At 41.4% G+C, this 19,826-nt stretch overlaps 1 protein-coding gene across 2 annotated transcripts; it reads right to left on the bottom strand.

The window, feature by feature from the left end:
- Nucleotides 1-250: 250 nt before the first annotated feature.
- Nucleotides 251-19,359, bottom strand: LOC139576279 (putative palmitoyltransferase ZDHHC13). Of its 2 annotated transcripts, none has more exons than XM_071402188.1 (17): nucleotides 19,230-19,359; nucleotides 16,251-16,468; nucleotides 9,646-9,768; nucleotides 9,382-9,459; nucleotides 8,126-8,270; nucleotides 7,930-7,994; nucleotides 7,599-7,761; nucleotides 6,948-7,073; nucleotides 6,546-6,679; nucleotides 6,034-6,134; nucleotides 5,275-5,399; nucleotides 5,014-5,076; nucleotides 4,746-4,839; nucleotides 4,376-4,459; nucleotides 4,102-4,259; nucleotides 1,871-1,968; nucleotides 251-1,725 (listed from the first exon to the last, which is right to left on the bottom strand). In XM_071402188.1, the coding sequence occupies exons 1-17, from the start codon at nucleotides 19,251-19,253 to the stop codon at nucleotides 1,587-1,589; spliced, it is 1,938 nt and encodes a 645-aa protein (XP_071258289.1). In that variant the 5' UTR covers nucleotides 19,254-19,359; the 3' UTR covers nucleotides 251-1,586. The 2 variants fall into 2 exon arrangements, with proteins under 2 accessions (XP_071258289.1, XP_071258288.1); XM_071402187.1 differs by lacking the exon at nucleotides 19,230-19,359 and adding an exon at nucleotides 18,090-18,107.
- Between the last annotated feature and the right edge of the window lie 467 nt (nucleotides 19,360-19,826).

Here is a 19,826-nt window from a genome sequence, read left to right as displayed (position 1 = left end):
GATAACATAAGTAAAATTGGGAGCCTGACTTAGTACAGGCATACTCAAATATGAAAATGAATACCAACATATTAATTATAAAAAAAGAGGTATATAAGAGGATCATTACAGTTTTACTTAGCATGTCTTCACATGGCTATGGAAGATCGATTGGAACACGAAGATACCACATCTCTCCATAAGCAGTCGTGGGGACATAAATCAAAGCTCACATACAGTATCGAACTCAAAAGGCTTTCTGACGCCATAATAAAAACCAACTTGCAATGCTTTATTCTAATATCCAGTGCAGCGAGTTACAATGGCACATTACTTCATGTGGTTATGCAGAAAACAAGGAGGGAAAAAAGCAACATAGCTTGGATGCTAATGTCCATCGCATGACATTTCAGGTCAAACATAATAAAACTGTCCAGTCTCATCAAAGCCACACCCTGTCAGACGTGCACACCATCAGTGTGACCTTCAACACAAAATGTAAACAGTGAATCAAATGCATCCGGTGACATTTTCACACGGAAATATCACTTGATTTCTATCCGTAGGAATGGTATTCCACGAGAACATTTTTCTTAGCATGACTTGAAGCTATACGTTAGCATACAAAGTCCTAATATGATAACAAAAACATAACTAATGGAATAATAGGTCTCTCGTTTTGGTTACGATAACATAAGACAGTTGGTCATTAATCGAAATGACTGGAAATCTCAAGACGGTTGCGTTAAGGCTGAAAGAGAAGAGCATAGTTCGTAGGATGGTGGTTGGACATTGGATTGTTGCGATATGGGTCGAGTTCCGATTCCTTGCCTTCTCTCAATAGTGGGCACTAGTTCACCCTTAATGGATGTAAAAGCACTCAATTTGTGTAACAGCTGCCAACAGTACACTGCCCACCATATTTCTTCCACCTGTTCATTCCTTCTAAATCCACAAGGGGGAGTGAACGAGCGCACACCTCTGGGAGAGGGAATCGGAAACAGCAATGGTGTGTGTCCACTGTCGAGAAAGGCTGGATAGAAAATGAGCATACTTAGGAGGTACAGTACCAGTATTAGAAAAACTGCTCTAGAGAAACTGTATGCACTGCATGCTCCAATAAAAAGAGTTCAGTGACTGACAAAGCAATGCTTTGCTTAAACTGTCTACGGTGTTGGTCCTTCAATCTAAAAACACTCACAGCCTCTTGCGAACACTGTAAAACAGACATTTTAAAAGATCATTCTTCATAAAAAACACATTGATCAAAATATAACTATATTTATATTCATAAAAACACTGACTAACTTAATATACAATTTAAGCCATATTAAGGCTAATTTGACTTCACACAAATTATATTTCAAATGTTCCTTTTTTCCCCCCTCATTAATATATACCAACGTAAAGCAGCAGCAGTCTGTACAAAAAGCAAACGCATAAAAAAAAAAAAATCAGTACAACTTCCTCCATGCTATTTCCCTTTGTAGTGGTGTTTCTTCACAGGCTGTCCAAAATATACAAAAGATTAAAAAATAAACAAGCTTAATCCATTTGGTCCAGAACAACCGTGGACCCAGCCCTAGCTGCCCTCTGACCCCAAGGGGTCAGACGATGTCGGGGTGGCCGAACATCATGTGGTCTCGGCCGGGTGGGTACTGCTGGGTCCAGTCGACCATGGCGGGCTTGAACAGCCCACAGCAACGCAGCTGGAAGAACGACACCAGGTTACGCACCACACCCAAACTAGGGAGGGAGAGAAAAGAGAAGAATGGAGAAAGTGAAAGGGAAGCACTGGGCTACAATCCTAAATAGTGTGAGGGAACACTGCTTATTGCTTTTGTCACCAAGTAAACGGAACCGGCAGGTTAGCCTGATGAAGACCACTTACTTGTAAGGGTTCTGTCTGAGGGAGATGGATTGTGGGAGTTTCCTCTGACGAAGCATCAGGTTTGCCCTCTCTGCGGTGGTCAGGCCGTAGAACGCAATCTATTCAGACAGACACACGTCTAAGTAAAATAGAAATGCCACTTTGCCTCCAAATTGTCACTTCGGCTTACAAGTCCTTGCCGTAAAAAAATTATGATAAAACAACGATAAATAATGCATCAGTTTAAATATTTCCTAAAAAAAGACAAAAGCAAATAGCAGTCCAGCTCTCCTCCCAGCCCGGCATCATTAAGGCAGTGAGAGACATCTCAGTGTGAGTGAGGCCCCAGCAGGGGGGACTGGCCCTGGGGAAGGCGCAGCAGCAAGACGGCTTCAACACATCAATCATGAATAATACACGCAGCGTTTGATTCTGAGCAAATGAAAAGAAATACACAGCGAAAACAATGGCAGCTCGAGCAAAACGAGAAAAATCAAATAGTGTATGTAGCGCGAGTGCACATAGTAATGCATTAGTTCTTTAACAGCTCTGAGACAACAGCGGTTCAAGACGTTATTCAAATACAACATGCTTACAGTTGTAGGAGTGGAGGTTTTATTGTAGCATCATATAGCTACTACATACAAGGAGCCAAGGTAAGGCGCTAGCTAGCATTAAACTTATCTTATAAAAAACAATCAATCTTAACATAATCACTAGTTAACTACACATGGTTGAGAATTTTCCTAGTTTAACTAGCTTGTCCTGCGTTGCATATATTCAATGCGGTGCCGGTTCATTTATCATCGAATCACTGCCTACTTCATCTTCGCCAAACGGGTGATGATTTAACAAAAGTCCATTCGCGAAAAAAAGCACAATTATTGCACCAATGTACCTAACCATAAACATCAATGCCTTTCTTAAAATCAATACACAAGTATATTTTTTAAAACCTGCATATTTAGTTAAAAGAAATTCATGTTAGCAGGCAATATTAACTAGGGAAATTGTGTCACTTCTCTTGCATTCTGTGCAAGCAGATGTAACAGTATAACTTTAGACCGTCCCCTCGCCCCGAACCGGGCGCGAACCAGGGACCCTCTGCACACATCAACAACGGTCGCCCACGAAGCATCGTTACCCATCGCTCCACAAAGGCCGCGGCCCTTGCAGAGCAAGGGGAAACCCTACTTCAAGGTCTCAGAGCAAGTGACGTAACCGATTGAAAGGCTATTAGCGCGCACCACAGCTAACTAGCTAGCCATTTCACATCCGTTACACAGAGTCAGGGTATATGCAGCAGTTTGGGCAGCCTGGCTCGTTGCAAACTGTGTGAAGACCATTTCTTCCTAACAAAGACCATAATTAATTTGCCAGAATTTTACATAATTATGACATAACATTGAATGTTGTGCAATGTAACAGCAATATTTAGACTTAGGATGCCGCCCGTTCGATAAAATACGGAACGGTTCCATATTTCACTAAAAAAATAAACGTTTTGTTTTCGAAATGATAGTTTCCAGATTTGACCATATTAATGACATAAGGCTCGTATTTCTGTGTTTATATTATATCATAATTAAGTCTATGATTTGATATTTGATAGAGCAGTCTGACTGAGTGGTGGTAGGCAGCAGAATACTCGTAAGTATTCATTCAAACAGCAATTTCCTGAGTTTGCGAGCAGCTCTTAGCACTGCTTGAAGCACAGCGCTGTTCATGACTTCAAGCCTATCAACTCCCGAGATTAGGCTGGCAATACTATAGTGTTTATAAGAACATCCAATAGTCAAAGGTATATGAAATACAAATGGTAGAGAGAGAAATAGTCCTATAATAACTACAACCTAAAACTTATTAACTGGGAATATTGAAGACTCATGTTAAAAGGAACCACCAGCTTTCATATGTTCTCATGTTCTGAGCAAGGAACTTAAACGTTAGCTTTTTTACATGGCACATATTGCACTTTTACTTTCTTCTCCAACACTGTGTTTTTGCATTATTTAAACCAAATTGAACATGTTTCATTATTTATTTCAGACTAAATAGATTTTATTTATGTATTTATTAAGTTCAAATAAAAGTGTTCATTCAGTATTGTTGTAATTGTCATTATTACATATATTTAAAGAAAATTGGTTGATTAATCGATATCGGCATTTTTTGGTCCTCCAATAATCGCTATCGGCGTTGAAAAATCATAAAATCGGTCGACCTCTAAAAACACACACACAGTTAGTTACCTGGTAGAGCTGTATGACCAGTAGTATGGAAGCCCAGGCGGTATGGAAGAAAGCTAGACAGAAGATGCCCAGTACCCAGGAAGAACAGCCCACCAGGGCAGAGATAACACCCCACACACCCTCCTCCTGGTAGTGCAGCGGACAGTGCTTTGACCAGTCTGGCGACACACACGAGAATGTCAGGCAACAAGATAATGCATTTACTTAAGAATGTACACAAATAAAGTGCAATAAAGTACTATTGTCTATGTGACTAATTGAGACTGTCACTCACACACGAGACATCCGTAGAACATCCACGCTCCCATCAGGCAGAGAGAGAACAGGAAGAGAACAAAGAAGTGGTGATTCCTGGCACCTGAAGAAAGTAAGGATGGGTGGGAGAAAGAAGACCGAAACTTTGTCATTAAAACGTAAAACACTGGTGCCGACAAAGTGGCTAATGCTGGCTGTGTATCCGAGTCAGCTAATCTTAGAAGAATACTGTATTTCCAAGTGTTCAAATACTAGTTGACTGCCACTACAATGATTGTATTCCACTACACAAACCTATTAGTGCGTATTGAGGCTTAGTGTAGATTATCCTACAAACTATATCTATAATATACGGTAAACAAATATATAAGCTCTGTGGTTTTAGTTACCTATGCAGCCATTGATCCAGATGGAGTGATGATCCTGTTTTGCCACGCAGGCGTCACAGGAGAAGCAGTGATTGGCCCTCATTGGCTTCTTCATCTGCATAACCGAAAAACAACCAATCAGCATTTCTTCATATAACCACATTTCCTAACATGTGAAAGCTTGAGCAAACATATTTGTTAATTGGAAGTCTTCAGTATCCCGCTAATGGCTATGGTTTGAGTAAACGTGTTGGAATGTGACCGGTCTACTTTGGTCCTTGTGGCTTACCATACAGGAAGTGCAGAAGATCCTGGGGTCCAAGCAGCCCGCCTCTGCCAGCAACACCACATTCTGTTGGAGACACAGAAGACCAACCAGATCAAATCACATTCATGTCATTGAAGTAGATTGGCAGCCATGTCACATGCCAACTACCCCTCGAGCCTGACCAGGGTAAATGTGACCTGTCCATAATGTTTTTCTAGCTGTCTTTAAAAAACAAAAACAACAGTGATGGAACAACGCCTCTCCCGATGTCCTGCTCCTTACCATCTTTTTCTCTTCCTCAGTTGCCTTGACGATGCCGGGGTCAGTCCTACAGGAGCGGAGGTAGTAGTAGAGCAGAGCTGTGGCGTTGAAAGTGAACAACACCTGTACCGTGGCACTGGGACCATGTATGGAGATGGGTTAAGGACATAACGTCACACCAAATACAGTAGGTGTATTCCAACCTACCCTGGAAGTCATGTTCTACCTGATAATTCAATTGCACCCACCTAGTGTCCCAGGACTAAATAAGTCCCTGATTAGAGGGGATGAACGAAAAAAACACAACGGACAGGTCCAGATTTGAATTTTATGGGTATGAAACACAGTATATTGCATTAACTACTTTAACACTTAAACCATGATACTGGACCGAGATGTACTTGGCGCAAAAGCGCAGCGCAGCGAATGCTGCAGCCTCTCAAGCACATATTGTCCAGAGCGGCATGGGTAGAAAATACCACCCGAACCCTATACTTTCGTGCTGTCTCCCCTGTATACACTGTACCCCGCCTACCTGCCATATGATCAAATATGCAAGGAGGAAGGAGCTCCGGTTCTCCTTAATAGAGACGGACTTGGTTAGGCTGCACTAGAATGGGCTGGATTGAACTAGACCGAGATGGACTAGGACAGTCAATGACAGGGGAGCTGTTTAAGTGTTGATTCAGTAGAGTGTTAGATGCTGGGCAAATACAGAATGTAGAGTGCTGTGCTGGGTTGGAGTGCGAGTGTCAGTAGAGGCCCTGTGTTAAAGGATATCAGGCAGGAACCACAGGCACCAGGTGACCAGCATCCAGAAGACTGACGCCATGAGAGCTGTAGCAGGAACCAGCGACTGCAGGGCCTGGCTCGCCAACTGCCTGTAAGTGCGCACACACACACTTATTGTATACGTTATAACAGCGTTTCAACTCACAGAAGTCTTGTGTGAAAATGAAAAATGAGTTGAGCCATAAATGCTCCTAGAGAGTACATTTTCTACTTAATGAGCAGCCGTGTCAGCAAACGATTGCCCGGGGAGATTTGACGGAACCAAGCGCGGACAGTATGAATAAAAGCAGGCTACTAGTCAGGATTAGAGCGCCATTTTGCGGGAGGTCCCTAGTAATACCAACAGAGCTCTAGACATGGGGTGCACCGCGGGTCTCTCAATGCGTCGCAGTTAACTAGCAGTTGAAGAACACTCATAACAGCTGATCAACCCTAACCGCTGTGATGGCGTGTGCTCTCGTCTACTGGATTGACCACGGGCGGCCAATGTGCGTTCTCACCGTTGGGCCAGGTTGACCACAGCCATCACACAGGCCAGCAGAACCCCTTTTAGCAGCCAGGATTCTGAGCTCAAGTCAGCTATCGCTCCCAAACTGCCCAGCACAGCAACGCTGAACATAAACTGAAGACACACCTAAAGAGAGACAAGGGCAGAGAGAAATAATCACGTAAATAATCTTTAAAAAGAGAAATACTAATATTCATTTCAACCACAATGCGAGGAAAACTGCAGTGTTGGGATCTCTATTTTAAGCAGAGGTTAATTATTGTTCTCACTTATGCTGGAAAAATGGGTTAACATCTCTCACAGACATTTGTTGAGTATATGAAAGTGTAGTGCCCCACACCCTGTGTGTTGAAGTAACATAGGCAGAGGAAAAATGTGTTTGTGGTGTCCATACCCTGTATCGGTTAACTAGGCGCAGGCAGCGGGAGCTGGAGCGTATCCTCTCCTGCTTGATGTGGTTGAGCATGTGGATGAGCAGAGGGCTGTGCACCTGATGGGCCAGGTCTATGGGAGTGTGACCCTGAGAAGACAAACACAACACAGTCCCATCATCACACTCACAATCCTTAGTTAACCTCACACACTACAGTCACCGCTCATCCATATTTTTTATATGTACATATTCATCCCTTTACATTTGTGTGTATAAGGTAGTTGTTGTGAATTTGTTAGATTACTTGTTAGATATTACCGCATTGTCGGAACTAGAAACACAAGCATTTCGCAACACCCACATTAACATCTGCTAACCATGTATATGTGACCAATAAAATTTGATTTGATTTACTATAGCAAATAAATATGCACATGTCCATCTTTCAAATAGGCCAACACATGCATCTCAGAGCCTTATATGTTAGTAACATCCTGAGTATGACGCATGCATCGATTTAGTCTATGAATTGATAACCCCCCCCCCAACCCGAGGTGTGTAACTGTGTGTGAAGACAACCCATCGCTATATGGCAGCCATAGTGTCCTCCAGGAGCTCACATTTACGATAGGATTAATTAGTGTGTGTGTGTGTGTGTGATCAGGTTCTCACGTTGGCGTTCTCGGCATCCACGCTAGCCCCGGCCTCCAGCAGGATGTGGGCGGCGTCTACGTTTCCCGCCAGCACGGCACAGTGCAGCGGAGAGTTCCTGTTCACTTTGTCCACCGCACTCACCGACGCATTGCATTTCATCAGGAAGTTAGTGGGCTCGGGCCTGCATTCAATTAGTTGTTTATCGATTTCAGATCGCCCCACCCTAACCATGACCTTTCTTAGTAGTACATTACCAAAAGAGCCTAATAGGCCAGTTATTGAGGACATATGTTATTGTAAGAATACATGGAAAAGAAACAAATAATCATTGGGTTGCAGGGAAACGTACCCAATGATTTTCTGTGCTGCCAACATCAGGGGTGTCTGCCCATTTGAGTCAGGAAGGTCAACTTCCTACAACAGAACAAAATAAAAATAAACACTTGTTAGACTGAAGGGAGAATAAAAGAGAAAGTAAGGATGAGAAAGCACAAGAATGAGTGTGGCTGAGAGAGAAAAAGAGAGCAAGAGAGAAAGAGTCTCACCTGTCCCTTGGCCATGAGGTAGGCTGCTATGGGCATGTGTTGGAAGAGGATTGCCAGATGCAGGCTGCGGTAGCCCTCCCCGTCGGCCATAGATGGGTCGGCTCCGTACCGCAGCAGCTGGATCACCATGGAGAGGTGGCCTTGCCTGTCCACAGACAACCAAACATAAATCACCAAACCATATTTATATGTACCCCATAACACAATTCATATCTCTGATTGAGAACCTTCTTAGCGCTATGTAGGTACAGATCCGGTGAAATATATTGGCACCCTTACACTTTTTCAATGGAGCAGAATGTTCTGTTTTTTTACCCTGTAAGCACCTGCAACTTACCATGAGATAAATAAAGCACCACGGTATGAGTCACAATACCCATAAAACCTTGGAGTCAAACAGGGAAATGGTTCCAATCTTTTTTCCAACATTCATTTTTCCCGTAGGGGATTTTAGAAACACTTAAAGGGTTGTGTTTCGTGTAGATTTACCCTGGCATGACGTTTTGATAACCATGTAAATCTCTCTAGGACAAGGTGACTAATCAATATATTCACCTGTATTTTACCCCCCCCCCCCCCAAAATGAAACGCTAATTAGTTGCTAATGTGGCTATCATAAAGGACTATAAATGCAATGATCTGGACGAGACTGCCGAATCGAGGCAAAGGTAAGAATCTCTGGATTAACAATCTAATGTTAGCTAAATGTAGTAATGAATAAATGGACAATTCTGTGAACAGTCTTGTGCAAGTTTTAAATTGACAATACCCGTTTGCAAAGGTGTCAGCTAGAGATGACGTGCAGGAGCTTGCAGGGATTTGTAGTCTTGCATGATGTCTACTTTGATGCTAATTAGCATTTTTAAATCTGAGAGTAAATAGAGGCAAATACATTTATAAAAGTCCCCTTGTCCGAGAGAGATTCACACGGTTATCAAAACGTCACGCCAGGGTAAGCCCTTATTTTAAGCTTTTCTAAAAATCCCCTATGAAAAAAATTATTGGAACCATTTCCCTATTTGGCTCTATTACACAGTAAATGAGAACTTGCCTCCAACCAAATTCATTTGAATAATTTAGTCCAGGCCATTTTTGAGTTTGAAGTGAATCAAACAAATACACTTGTGAACAACGCAAGTTTTCCATTTAAAACGTATCTGAGAAGAAATAGTAAATCACGTAAGGGTGCCAATATATTTGACCGAAACTGTAAGGGTGAATAGAGGGGTGACCTTGCCTACCAACAAATCAATTACCTTATGGCCCAATGCAGGGGTGTGGAGTTCAGGTCACCACCTAGCTGGTCTATGACGGCCCCTTTGGTTATATAATACCTATGAAAGAGCATTGAACGGACATATTAAAAATACACCTACCAATGTCTTTGCACAGGAATCTTCCGCTTAGCATGGGCTCCTCTTTGGGAATGACGTTGGATTGTTGTTTGTAAGAAAAAACTGGACATTCAAAATCTAAATCTAAATTCCTAATCAGACACGTGTTTGATGTAGAGTCCTTACTTGACCACCTCTGCGCGGTTGTTAATGGCTGCCCAGTGTAAGAGGGAGACATTCTCCTTGTCAGGCTGCCTCACATCGTAACCGGCCTCCACCAGTTCCTTACATCGGTCCAGGATACCAAACCTAGAATCCAAGCACGGGGGAAAAGATATTGAAAATCGATCCACTCGCACATAGAATACATCTTTCTATCCATCTATCTATCTCTCGTAAAATATTCTGGAAGGTGTACTGGAATATAAGCATGAATCAAAAGGAAAATCTGGTACACTAAATGAGGTTACCATTTTTCCAACTAGTGGTAAGCTACAAGATTCTGTCATGTCATATCTATGTACTGACACTAGGGGTAAGTATTTAGTCATGTTCATAAATTGATGCCATGGCTTTTCTGCATTTGGTCAGAAAAGTTATGCTAGTTATTAGCATGCATGACTACATGGTTACATGGTCTGGTTGGAGAACAGAGATGTTGAGTTTGAGAGAGAAGTTGCCCGGAAGGATGCAGGATTTTCACAGGAACAAAACCGAACACGTGGTCCCGTGCGGCTCAGTTTGTAGAGCATGGTGCTTGCAACACCAGGGTTGTGGGTTCGATTCCCATGGGGGACCCCCATGGGGGACCAGTATGACAAAAATGTAGGCACCAAACAGAATTTAAGGAACACCAGAAATATTGATAGATTTGATTCCGATTTAGCTTAGAATTACATTGATAAGGCATATGCATCCCTGAGTAAGCTATCTATCAATTTTCCGTTTTTCCTGTGCCATCCAAATTTGTGCATAGCCATGGTAACATGACTAAAGAAAATCGTGTGTTATCAAACCAGAAATTCGCGGCTCGCTAGTAGTTTAAAACGGCCCGCAACATGGTTTATAAAATTATATAAAATGTGCACCAACTCGCGTAGAAAGGGAAGAAGGTACAGTAGCTCCGGTAATATAGAGCATAGCTTTTGAGTGGTTTGGGCTAGAAACTCACAGTTTCAAGTGATGTAAAAGCTCAAGCACGACTGTCACGGTGCTCCGTTTTTCCTCTTTGACAGCAAAGTCAGACTGGCCCGTTTGGTCTTACAAACAAAATAAAAAGTATCCACTTCGCGCAACCGCTCCAATAATTAAACAACAAAAGAAGAAACCCCATCACTCTGAGCAGAAACAACAGATGGAGAAAAGCAGCTGAGTAGCCAGTGTGGTTAAGGGATGAATCTGGCTGCTCGAACAGCTGTCACACGTGATAATTTATGGAGAACTCATTCTGAATGACATCACTCTGAACTCGGTTTGATATTCTATTTGTAGAACGCATAGGGTTGCATTCTGTGCTCAGTCATTCATTTTGATATGAGAAACACCATTATATGTTGGTATCAAGGAAGGGATTCGATTAAGCCGGCCCGGGCTGGCGTAGTTTGCACCGAGTGAAAAGTGACTGCATTTGTTTCGGGACAGAGCAGCCTGCCATGAGCCGGGTGCCCTATTCTGGCCAACGGCAAAGTCGGTTTAAAACAAAAGTGATGTAGGTTAAGCACTAGTATTCTGTGTTTTCACATGCAAAAGTGATAGTTAAAAAAAAATCTAAACTATACTGAACAAAAAGATAATTGCACCATGTAAAGTGTTAGTCTCACGTTTCAGGCGTTGAAATAAAAGATCCCAGAATGTTCCATACACGCACAAATAACTTATGCACAAATGTGTTTACATCCCTGTTAGTGAGAATTTCTCCTTTGCCTAGATAATCCATTCACCTTACAGGTGTGGCATATCAAGAAGCTGATTAAATAGTGTAATTATTATACAGGTGCACCTTGTGCTGGGGACAAAAGGCCACTCTAAAATGTTCAGTTTTATCACACAACAAAGTTATGAGGGAGTGTGCAATTGGGATGCTGCCTGCAGGAATGTTCACCAGAGCTGTTGCCAGATAATTTAATGTTAATTACTCTACCATAAGCCGCCGCCAATGACATTTTAGAGAATTTGGTAGTACGTCCAACCGGCCTCACAACCAGCAACCACGTGTATGGCATCTTGTGGGCGAGCGGTTTGCTGATGTCAATGTTGTGAACAGAGTGGGTTTATGGTAGAAAATCGTGCATCGAATAAGGTTTCTCAGTACTGTCTCATCTGTGTCTGTGGGACTGAGTTGGGCCTCTGGGGCTTGGCACTGGCAATTGATTTATGATGACTTGGTGATAAAACCTGCATTCCATAGAATGAGTTGGTGTTTGTATACTGTGACGTACCAGGGAGATGTCTCTGGTGTGGACGGCTGATGGGAAGAACCTCGTCTTAGGGGCCAAACCCTGGTTTCTACACAATTGGAAGAGTCTTCACAGTAAACGCTATCTAGCTGGGTGAATACTCCTTTCTCACATACAAATCCTAACCTTTTGACCCATTTCAGACATCTGCAGTTTGTCACGTATTCAGGAGGATGTGTCTTAACTATAAAGATACTGTGGCTCAGTTCTGCTCTCAGCGAACACTTAAGCGTGGTCATTGACCAGCTTCATTATTGCAATAATTAAAACGATATTAAAGAATGATTGTTTGAAGAAATAAAGTCTCTGTCGCTTGGTTAGAATTTCCACCACAGGTTATGTTATGGGCAGGCATAAGCTACGGACAACAAACTCAATTGCATTTTAAAAATCAATGGTAATTTGAATACACAGACGATGGGATCCTGAGGCCTGAGATCCTGATATCACTGTGACGAGATCCTGAGGCCCATTGTCGTGCCATTCACCAAAGATTAAGATAGGCAAAAGAACACTGATACTGGACAGAGGAACTCTGCCTAGAAGGCCACCATCCCGGAGTCACCTCTTCAACTGTTGACGTTGAGACTTGGGTTTTGCGGGTACTATTTAATGAAGCTGCCAGTTGAGACTTGTGAGGCATCCGTTTCTCAAACTAGACACTAATGTACTTGTCCTCTTGCTCAGTTGTGCACCGAGGCCTCCCACTCTTTCTATTCTGGTTAGAGCCAGTTTGCACTGTTCTGTGAAGGGAGTAGTACACAGCGTTGTACCAGATCTTCAGTTTCTTGGCAATTTCTCGCATGGAATAGCCTTCAGTTCTTCGTTTCTGGCCATTTTGAGACTGTAAATCGAACCCACAAATGCTGATGCTCCAGATACTCAACTAGTCGAAGGCCATTTTTATTGCAACAGTTTTCAACTGTGCTAACAATTCCAAAAGGGTTTTCTAATAATCAATTAGCCTTTGAAATGATAAACTTGGATTAGCTAACACAACATGGCATTGGAACACATGAGTGATGGTTGCTGATAATGGGCCTCTGGAATATCTACGTATGCGTACATCAAAAATCAGCTACAATAGCCATTTAGAAAATGAATGTCTACACTGTATTTCTGATCAATTTGATGTTATTTTAAAAGACAACATTTTTGACTTTTCTTTCAAAAACAAGGACATTTCTAAGTGACCCCAAACCTTTGAATGGTAGTGTATATTTTATGGAAAAGTGATGTATGTTATCTGAACTATGCATCACGCTGCCTTGTTGACAACATGACTGAGTGCCACAGATTACTGTACGATTATTTCTTATTTCAAACAAGGTCTAGATTATGAACGACTCTTCACGGAATGCATTGCCTGACTAAACAGCCATCACGAGCACATCAGAGGCAGCTGCCTATAGACATAGATTAGGGATCACTGGCCACTTTAACAATGTTGCGTATCTAGCATTACTCGTCTCATATGTATAAACCACAAACCACACTATTCTACGGTATCTTTGTCACTTTTAAATTGTGTTTACATATTGCATCACCCATTTCAAATGTATATACTGTATTGTATTCTATACTACACCACTGAATGTTAAACAGCCATCTCCAGCACAACAGAGGCTGCTGCCTATAGACAGATTAGGAATCACTGGCCATTAAGGAAATGAAACACTAGCCACTTTGATAAATGTCTCCGTATCTTGCATTACTCTATACTATTCTACGGTATCGTAGTCACTTTAATCGTTTGTAAATATTACGTCACCCATCTCATATGTAAACTCAGCAAAAAAAGAAACGCCCCTTTTTCAGGACCCTGTCTTTCAAAGATCATTCGTAAAAATCCAAATAACTTCACAGATCTTCATTGTAAAGGGTTTAAACACTGTTTCCCATGCTTGTTCAATGAACCATAAACAATGAACATGCACCTGTGGAACGATCATTAAGACACTAACAGCTTACAGACGGTAGGCAATTAAGGTCAAAGTTATGAAAACTTAGGACACTAAAGAGGCCTTTCTACTGACTCTGAAAAACACCAAAAGAAAAATTGCCCAGGGTCCCTGCTCATCTGCGTGAATGTGACTTAGGCATGCTGCAAGGAGGCATGAGGACTGCAGATGTGGCCAGGGCAATAAATTGCAATGTCCGTACTGTGAGACGCCTAAGACAGCGCTACAGGGACACAGGGCGGGCAGCTGATCGTCCTCGCAGTGGCAGACCACATGTAACAACACTTGCACAAAATCGGTACATCCCAACATCACACCTGCGGGACAGGTACAGGATGGCAACAACAACTGCCCGAGTTACACCAGGAACGCACAATCCCTCCATCAGTGCTCAGGTTGTCCGCAATAAGCAGAGAGAGGCTGGACTGGGGGCTTGTAGGCCTGTTGTAAGGCAGGTCCTCACCAGATATCACCAGCAACAATGTCATCTATGGACACAAACCCACCGTCGCTGGACCAGACAGGACTAGCAAAAAGTTTCACCCCCCCAGCAATAAGACTGCTGAACAGTTAATCAAATGGCATTTTTGTTCCACTGCTGCTACTTGCTGTTTATTATCTATTCATAGTCACTTTACCCCTTACTTACATGTACATATTACCTACTAACCAGTAACCCCACACATTGACTCGGTACCAGTACCCCCCTGTATATAGCCTCATGTTTTGTTTTTTTTTTGTTTCAAACTTTAGTTTATTTCGTAAATATTTTCTTAACTCTTATTTTTCTTACAACTGCATTGTTGGTTAAGGGCTTGTAAGTAAGCATTTCACAGTAAGATCTACACTGGTTGTATTCAGCGCATGTGACTAATACATTTGTATTTAATTTGTTAAGCACATATTTACTCCTGTGCTTATTTAAGCTTGACATAACAAAGGGGTTGAATACTTATTGAATCAAGACATTTCAGCTTTTCCTTTTTATTCTAAAAACATCATTCCACTTTGAAATTATGGGGGATTGTGTGTAGGCCAGTTACAAAAAAACCTCACTGCAATCAATTTTAGATTCAGGTTGTAACCCAACAAAATTTGGAAAAAGTCAAGGGGTATGAATACTTTCTGAAGGCACTGTTGATGGGAGGGCATACAGGCTGTCGACTATTAACGCGTCATTTGTCTAAATGAGTAACGGTGTTTGAGCACTGCACAAGTTAATGGAAACCGCTGATGATTGAAATGACACCCACCCTGTATTCAAGAGCATGTGTCTCAAACGATAGCGGGCACAACACACAACCCTCAGATGATGTAAAGTAGGGTCTAAGCTACATGTTTACTCATTTTTTAAAATAATTATCTTAAAAAGGTTAATAAATGCCATAACTGTTATAATCCCCTCCCATTTATTTATTATAAAATAATGACAATCCTGTTTGGAATCTTTTAAATTACAGCAAACTGTCTTTTCCAGTGATGAAGACATATCTCATGGTATGGTATGCAAAATGGATAAACTGAGCACCTTCATCTCCTGAATGTTTTGTCATTCAGGTCTAAAAAGTCACTTTCTGACCACTTCTTCCATCGGCAAACATGTATGGAAAGTTTTGTTTAAATCAGAAAAGGTATGTTGTCAAAAAGTGATTGAATTAAAAATGGATTTACCCTGAAGTTAATCCTGCGCCTCCTCCAATGCATATATGTGTTCTGTGGGTTATTACACACAGACGTGACGTAAGCTGAGGAAAAATGTAGTTAGCTGAGGCAAGCGAGTGTTAATGTTAGTTTGCCAACTTAAATGCTAACGTAGTTAGCTAGCTAAAGTCAGCTAATATCAGCTAGCTAACGTTAATAACTTCCGTGTGTAATAATTTGGCCTGTAGAAAACATACATGCAACTATAATTTGCATTATCAACTATAATTACAGCACAATTTTGAATACAGGTTGCACTCCAAAATTCCCAGTAAGGAAACAAGTTTGTTGCCTGGAGTGCATGCTGACAGTCTCCAGAGAAGGTAGTGATCACACAGGGAGAAGATCTGTTTGCGTGCGTCACCTCACCCCCAAAAGTTTTCTTTACAGATCTACACGATTCACGTAGATGAATATCGCCAAAGAGTGACGAGTTTGCAATCCCTGAAAGCTATTCAGTCCTCAGTATTGCCATTTGACCCGAATGCAAAGTGTTATTCTTACTAATCTGATCACTACTGCTTTGTGGATCTCCAGGGATGATTTCAAATGAAAATATATTACCCATATTGTGCACTACTTTTGATCTGAGCTATGGGGTTGGGAGCAGAATAATCGCACTGTGTGGGCATTAATAGGGTTTAATATGAGACACAACAGTGGTGAATCTTACTGTGTTGCTTTGACAATGTCCCAGCTGCTGCTGTCATCCATATGCGACCGTTTCTTGGGCTGCTGAGTGGGGTCTATCTGGTCAGCTCGTGGGCCAAATTGGCCATGGAAAGCAGGCATGAACCCGTGCGCCAAACCAGCGCCGTGACCCCCGAATCCATGCACCGCAGGCCCATGCGAGTGACCCCCGTGGCCTTGGCAACTGTCATGGTTGTGAACCTGTCAAATACACAAAAAGAGAGAATGGGTACATTATCAACTATAGATCAATTTTGGTGAGTTTGCCTGACTTGCAAATAGATGGTACGCAGTGATTGACATTAAGGGTTGGCCTACTGCCTCGGGCAATTGAACTGAGCAGTCATGCAAGTTGAGCCTGCTCTGAGGTTGACCCATTGGGCAGGTGATTAAAAAAAAAAAAGGACAAAATTATGAAAACAACCAAACTGCAAAGAATTCCAGTAGCCTGATCTTTCTGGCTCCTCCCCATTATTTAAGTAAAAGACAGACAATTTATGGCATTTAGGCAATTATGTGGTAATGGAATTGCGGTGAGACTCAAATGTATGCCAAACAAAAAACATTGATTTCAAAGTTTAACAAACCATAAAAACTCCATGTACAAGGACTACTTTGAACAACATACACCGAAGATTTTACAAAAACCCATTTAATGCAAGTACTGTGCTAACAGAATTTCGGTAAAATCTCCCTCAGTTTTTTATCTGTCCACATTTTCCAAAAATTCAGTTAAATCCCCGAATTAAGATTCAACAATGTTTGCAGAATGAAATGGGGCACCAGCTATGACACATCTATTATTTTGGTTAACTACAGTAAGTGGATTTATACCCAGTAACGGAATTGCGATAACAGAATTTAATCATGGATCCCTGATCTGTACTCCACAGAAATGCATAATTATGGATATGAATGTCATTCTCTTCATGGTAATGTATCCTAAATAGGTACACAAAAGGTATAAATATGCAATATCCTCCTTTGCATATGTGGGTATTATTCTACACACTGGCAATTATGTTAATGAGCTTTGCCCCCAAACAAGACCAAATAGGTTGGTCCAGCAAAATCTGAACCAATTATAGATGTTTATTTTTCCCACGTTTGGACATCAAAGTACAGCACAATTTAGCACAGTATAGTTCAGTAATAGAGTATAGTACATTAATTTACTCAACTCATGTGCTCTACTGTGTACTGTACTATACTTTTCTTTAAAAAGTGACTAAGAAGCACTCATCATTTCAAATATAATATGTCGTATTAGACAGCATATAAACACTAAATAGGTCAGGAACCAGATAGATAGCCTAAGAAGGAACGAAGATTAATTATTTAGGCTATATTTTTGGCCTATTGCAATTATTTCAAGGCTATAGCCTACAGAGTGCGACACACTAGGCTGGCAGGAACATGATATTTTGGTACGCAATTTATTTTTGTAATAATTTACTTATTAAACTTGCATTTGGAATTTCTTGTAAAAAATAATTCTTACATAATCAAAATATGTTGTAGACAAAATAATGAAAAGGGCTGTGTGGTAGCTTCAATAATGACACAGACTTGTAGTTTTTTTAATGGACAACTTGGCCTTGACTCGACCCATTCTTCCTGGGACTCGACTTGAGAGACGGACCTAGTGACTCGAAAAATAGTTACAATGGCTGGGTATAATTTGTGTTACGTTCCAACAGGAATTTGTTACAAAAACTTCGCAAATAACAAGGTTGCCAACAAACAATGCATAAAAAGTTGTATAGCAGCATAATAAAATACCAGGTAGGGAGTGGGCTATTTAATTACGTTTTTCACTCACCATGTTTATTCCGAAAAATGTCTGTCCTCACTCTGGTAGCCTATGGACAAATATTAAAACTTCTTCGAGATCAGTGTCCCGTCCACAGGACGGTTAAGCTAACGTAGGCTAATGCAATTAGCATGAGGTTGTAAGTAACAAGAACATTTCCCAGGACATAGACATATCTGATATTGGCAGAAAGCTTAAATTCTTGTGAATCTAACTGCACTGTCCAATTTACAGTAGCTATTACAGTGAAAGAATACCACGCTATTGTTTGAGTGCGCACAATGTTGAACATGTTGTTATTAATAAACAAATTAGGCACATTTGGGCAGTCTTGAAATAAAACATAACATAAATGTAATGGTTCATTGGATCAGTCAAAAAAGTGTACATACACTGTTGCCATCTAGCGGCCAAAACCTAAATTACACCTGGGCTGGAATAATACATTATGGCCTTTTTCTTGCATTTCAAAGATGGTACAAAAAAAATACAAAATAACAGTTTTTTTTTTCTTTGGATGATCTTTTACCAGATCTATTCTGTTATATTCGCCTACATTTCCACAAACGTTAAAGTGTTTCCTTTCAAATGGTACCAAGAATATGCATATCCTTGCTTCAGGGCCTGAGATACAGGCAGTTAGATTTGGGTATGTTAGTTTAGGCGAAAATTGAAAAAAAGGGGCGGAACCTTAAGAGGTTTTTACCAGCTACGTGGTGAGTTGATGCCTATTCGGCAGCTAGTTAACTAGGTGAATTACAGCTTTGTTAGGACGTTAGCTACCTAATACAGTTTCCCAGTTCTACGACACACACATACAGCTACCTAACCAACCTAGCTACAGTAGCTATACTGAATAACGTCAGCTGCATAGACGATGACAGTTGTCTGAAATGTTGTTGGTAATCTGACATTACATACCTACTGATCAGTGCTAGTTTAGTTATTAGCTACCTATCTGCCTTGGCGTGCATGACTGCTACCTCTTCTCAATGGCATTTCCCCAAACTTGCTGCCAGTTCATGAAGCGTCTAACCTTAGGCTAACTAGTTATCTAGCTAGATATGCTGGCTATTTTAGCACCGCTCTAAATAGAGAGCAAGTATTCCCTTCCTCTTCAATCAAGAATCACTGTAAAGTTAAACTTACGCCGTTATCTCCCTTCCAATCCATTGTACAGCCAGAAATGTGACGAGAGGACAACGAAAATCGTTTAATTTTGCGCGAACTCCCTTCGGCCTCAACTTCCTTCTTCTTCTTCTTCAGTGATTTTATATGGCGCTTGGCAACCAACTTTAAGGTGCATTACCTCCGCCAACTGGACTGGAGTGTGGACAAAAGACAGTGGATGTCTAAATCCTACCCAATAATGTTGAGTCTTTGCCCGACAAAGTGATGTTAGGATATATACGTTGTCCTGTACGAGCTTTTCTGCCGAATACATTACGTTGTTATAGGTGTCAAGCTTATGGGCATGTGACAGCAGTGTGTAGGAGGGAGGTTCTTAGGTGTGAGAAGTGTGCAAAGGTCATGAGACAAAGGAATGTGTAGCATTGGGGAAAGCATTGATATGTCTTAATTGTAGGGGTGCCCATGGGGCTGGGGACTAGAAATGTCCCGTGCGAGAGAGGGACATTTGGGTTGGAGGTACCTACATTCTCACTCTGTATTCCCAACCCTCTGTATTGCAACCGCCATCTACAGTCTTGAGTCATAATGCACTGGAAAACCAAGATCAATCACGGA

The sequence above is a fragment of the Salvelinus alpinus genome, chromosome 5, assembly GCF_045679555.1.
Source record: "Salvelinus alpinus chromosome 5, SLU_Salpinus.1, whole genome shotgun sequence".
Classification (NCBI taxonomy): Eukaryota; Metazoa; Chordata; class Actinopteri; order Salmoniformes; family Salmonidae; genus Salvelinus; species Salvelinus alpinus.
The sequence above is the reverse complement of the archived record's forward strand: the minus strand, read 5'-3'. Positions and strand labels throughout refer to the sequence as shown.

Coding starts and splice junctions, on each gene's coding strand:
- LOC139576279 (XM_071402188.1), bottom strand. CDS start 19,253: ATGGATTGGAAGGGAGATAACGGC. Junction 4,840..5,013: donor TCTTCTGCACTTCCTGTATG/GTAAGCCACAAG, acceptor TCGGTTATGCAG/ATGAAGAAGCCAATGAGGGC. Junction 1,969..4,101: donor TGGTCATACAGCTCTACCAG/GTAACTAACTGT, acceptor CTGTCTGAATAG/ATTGCGTTCTACGGCCTGAC.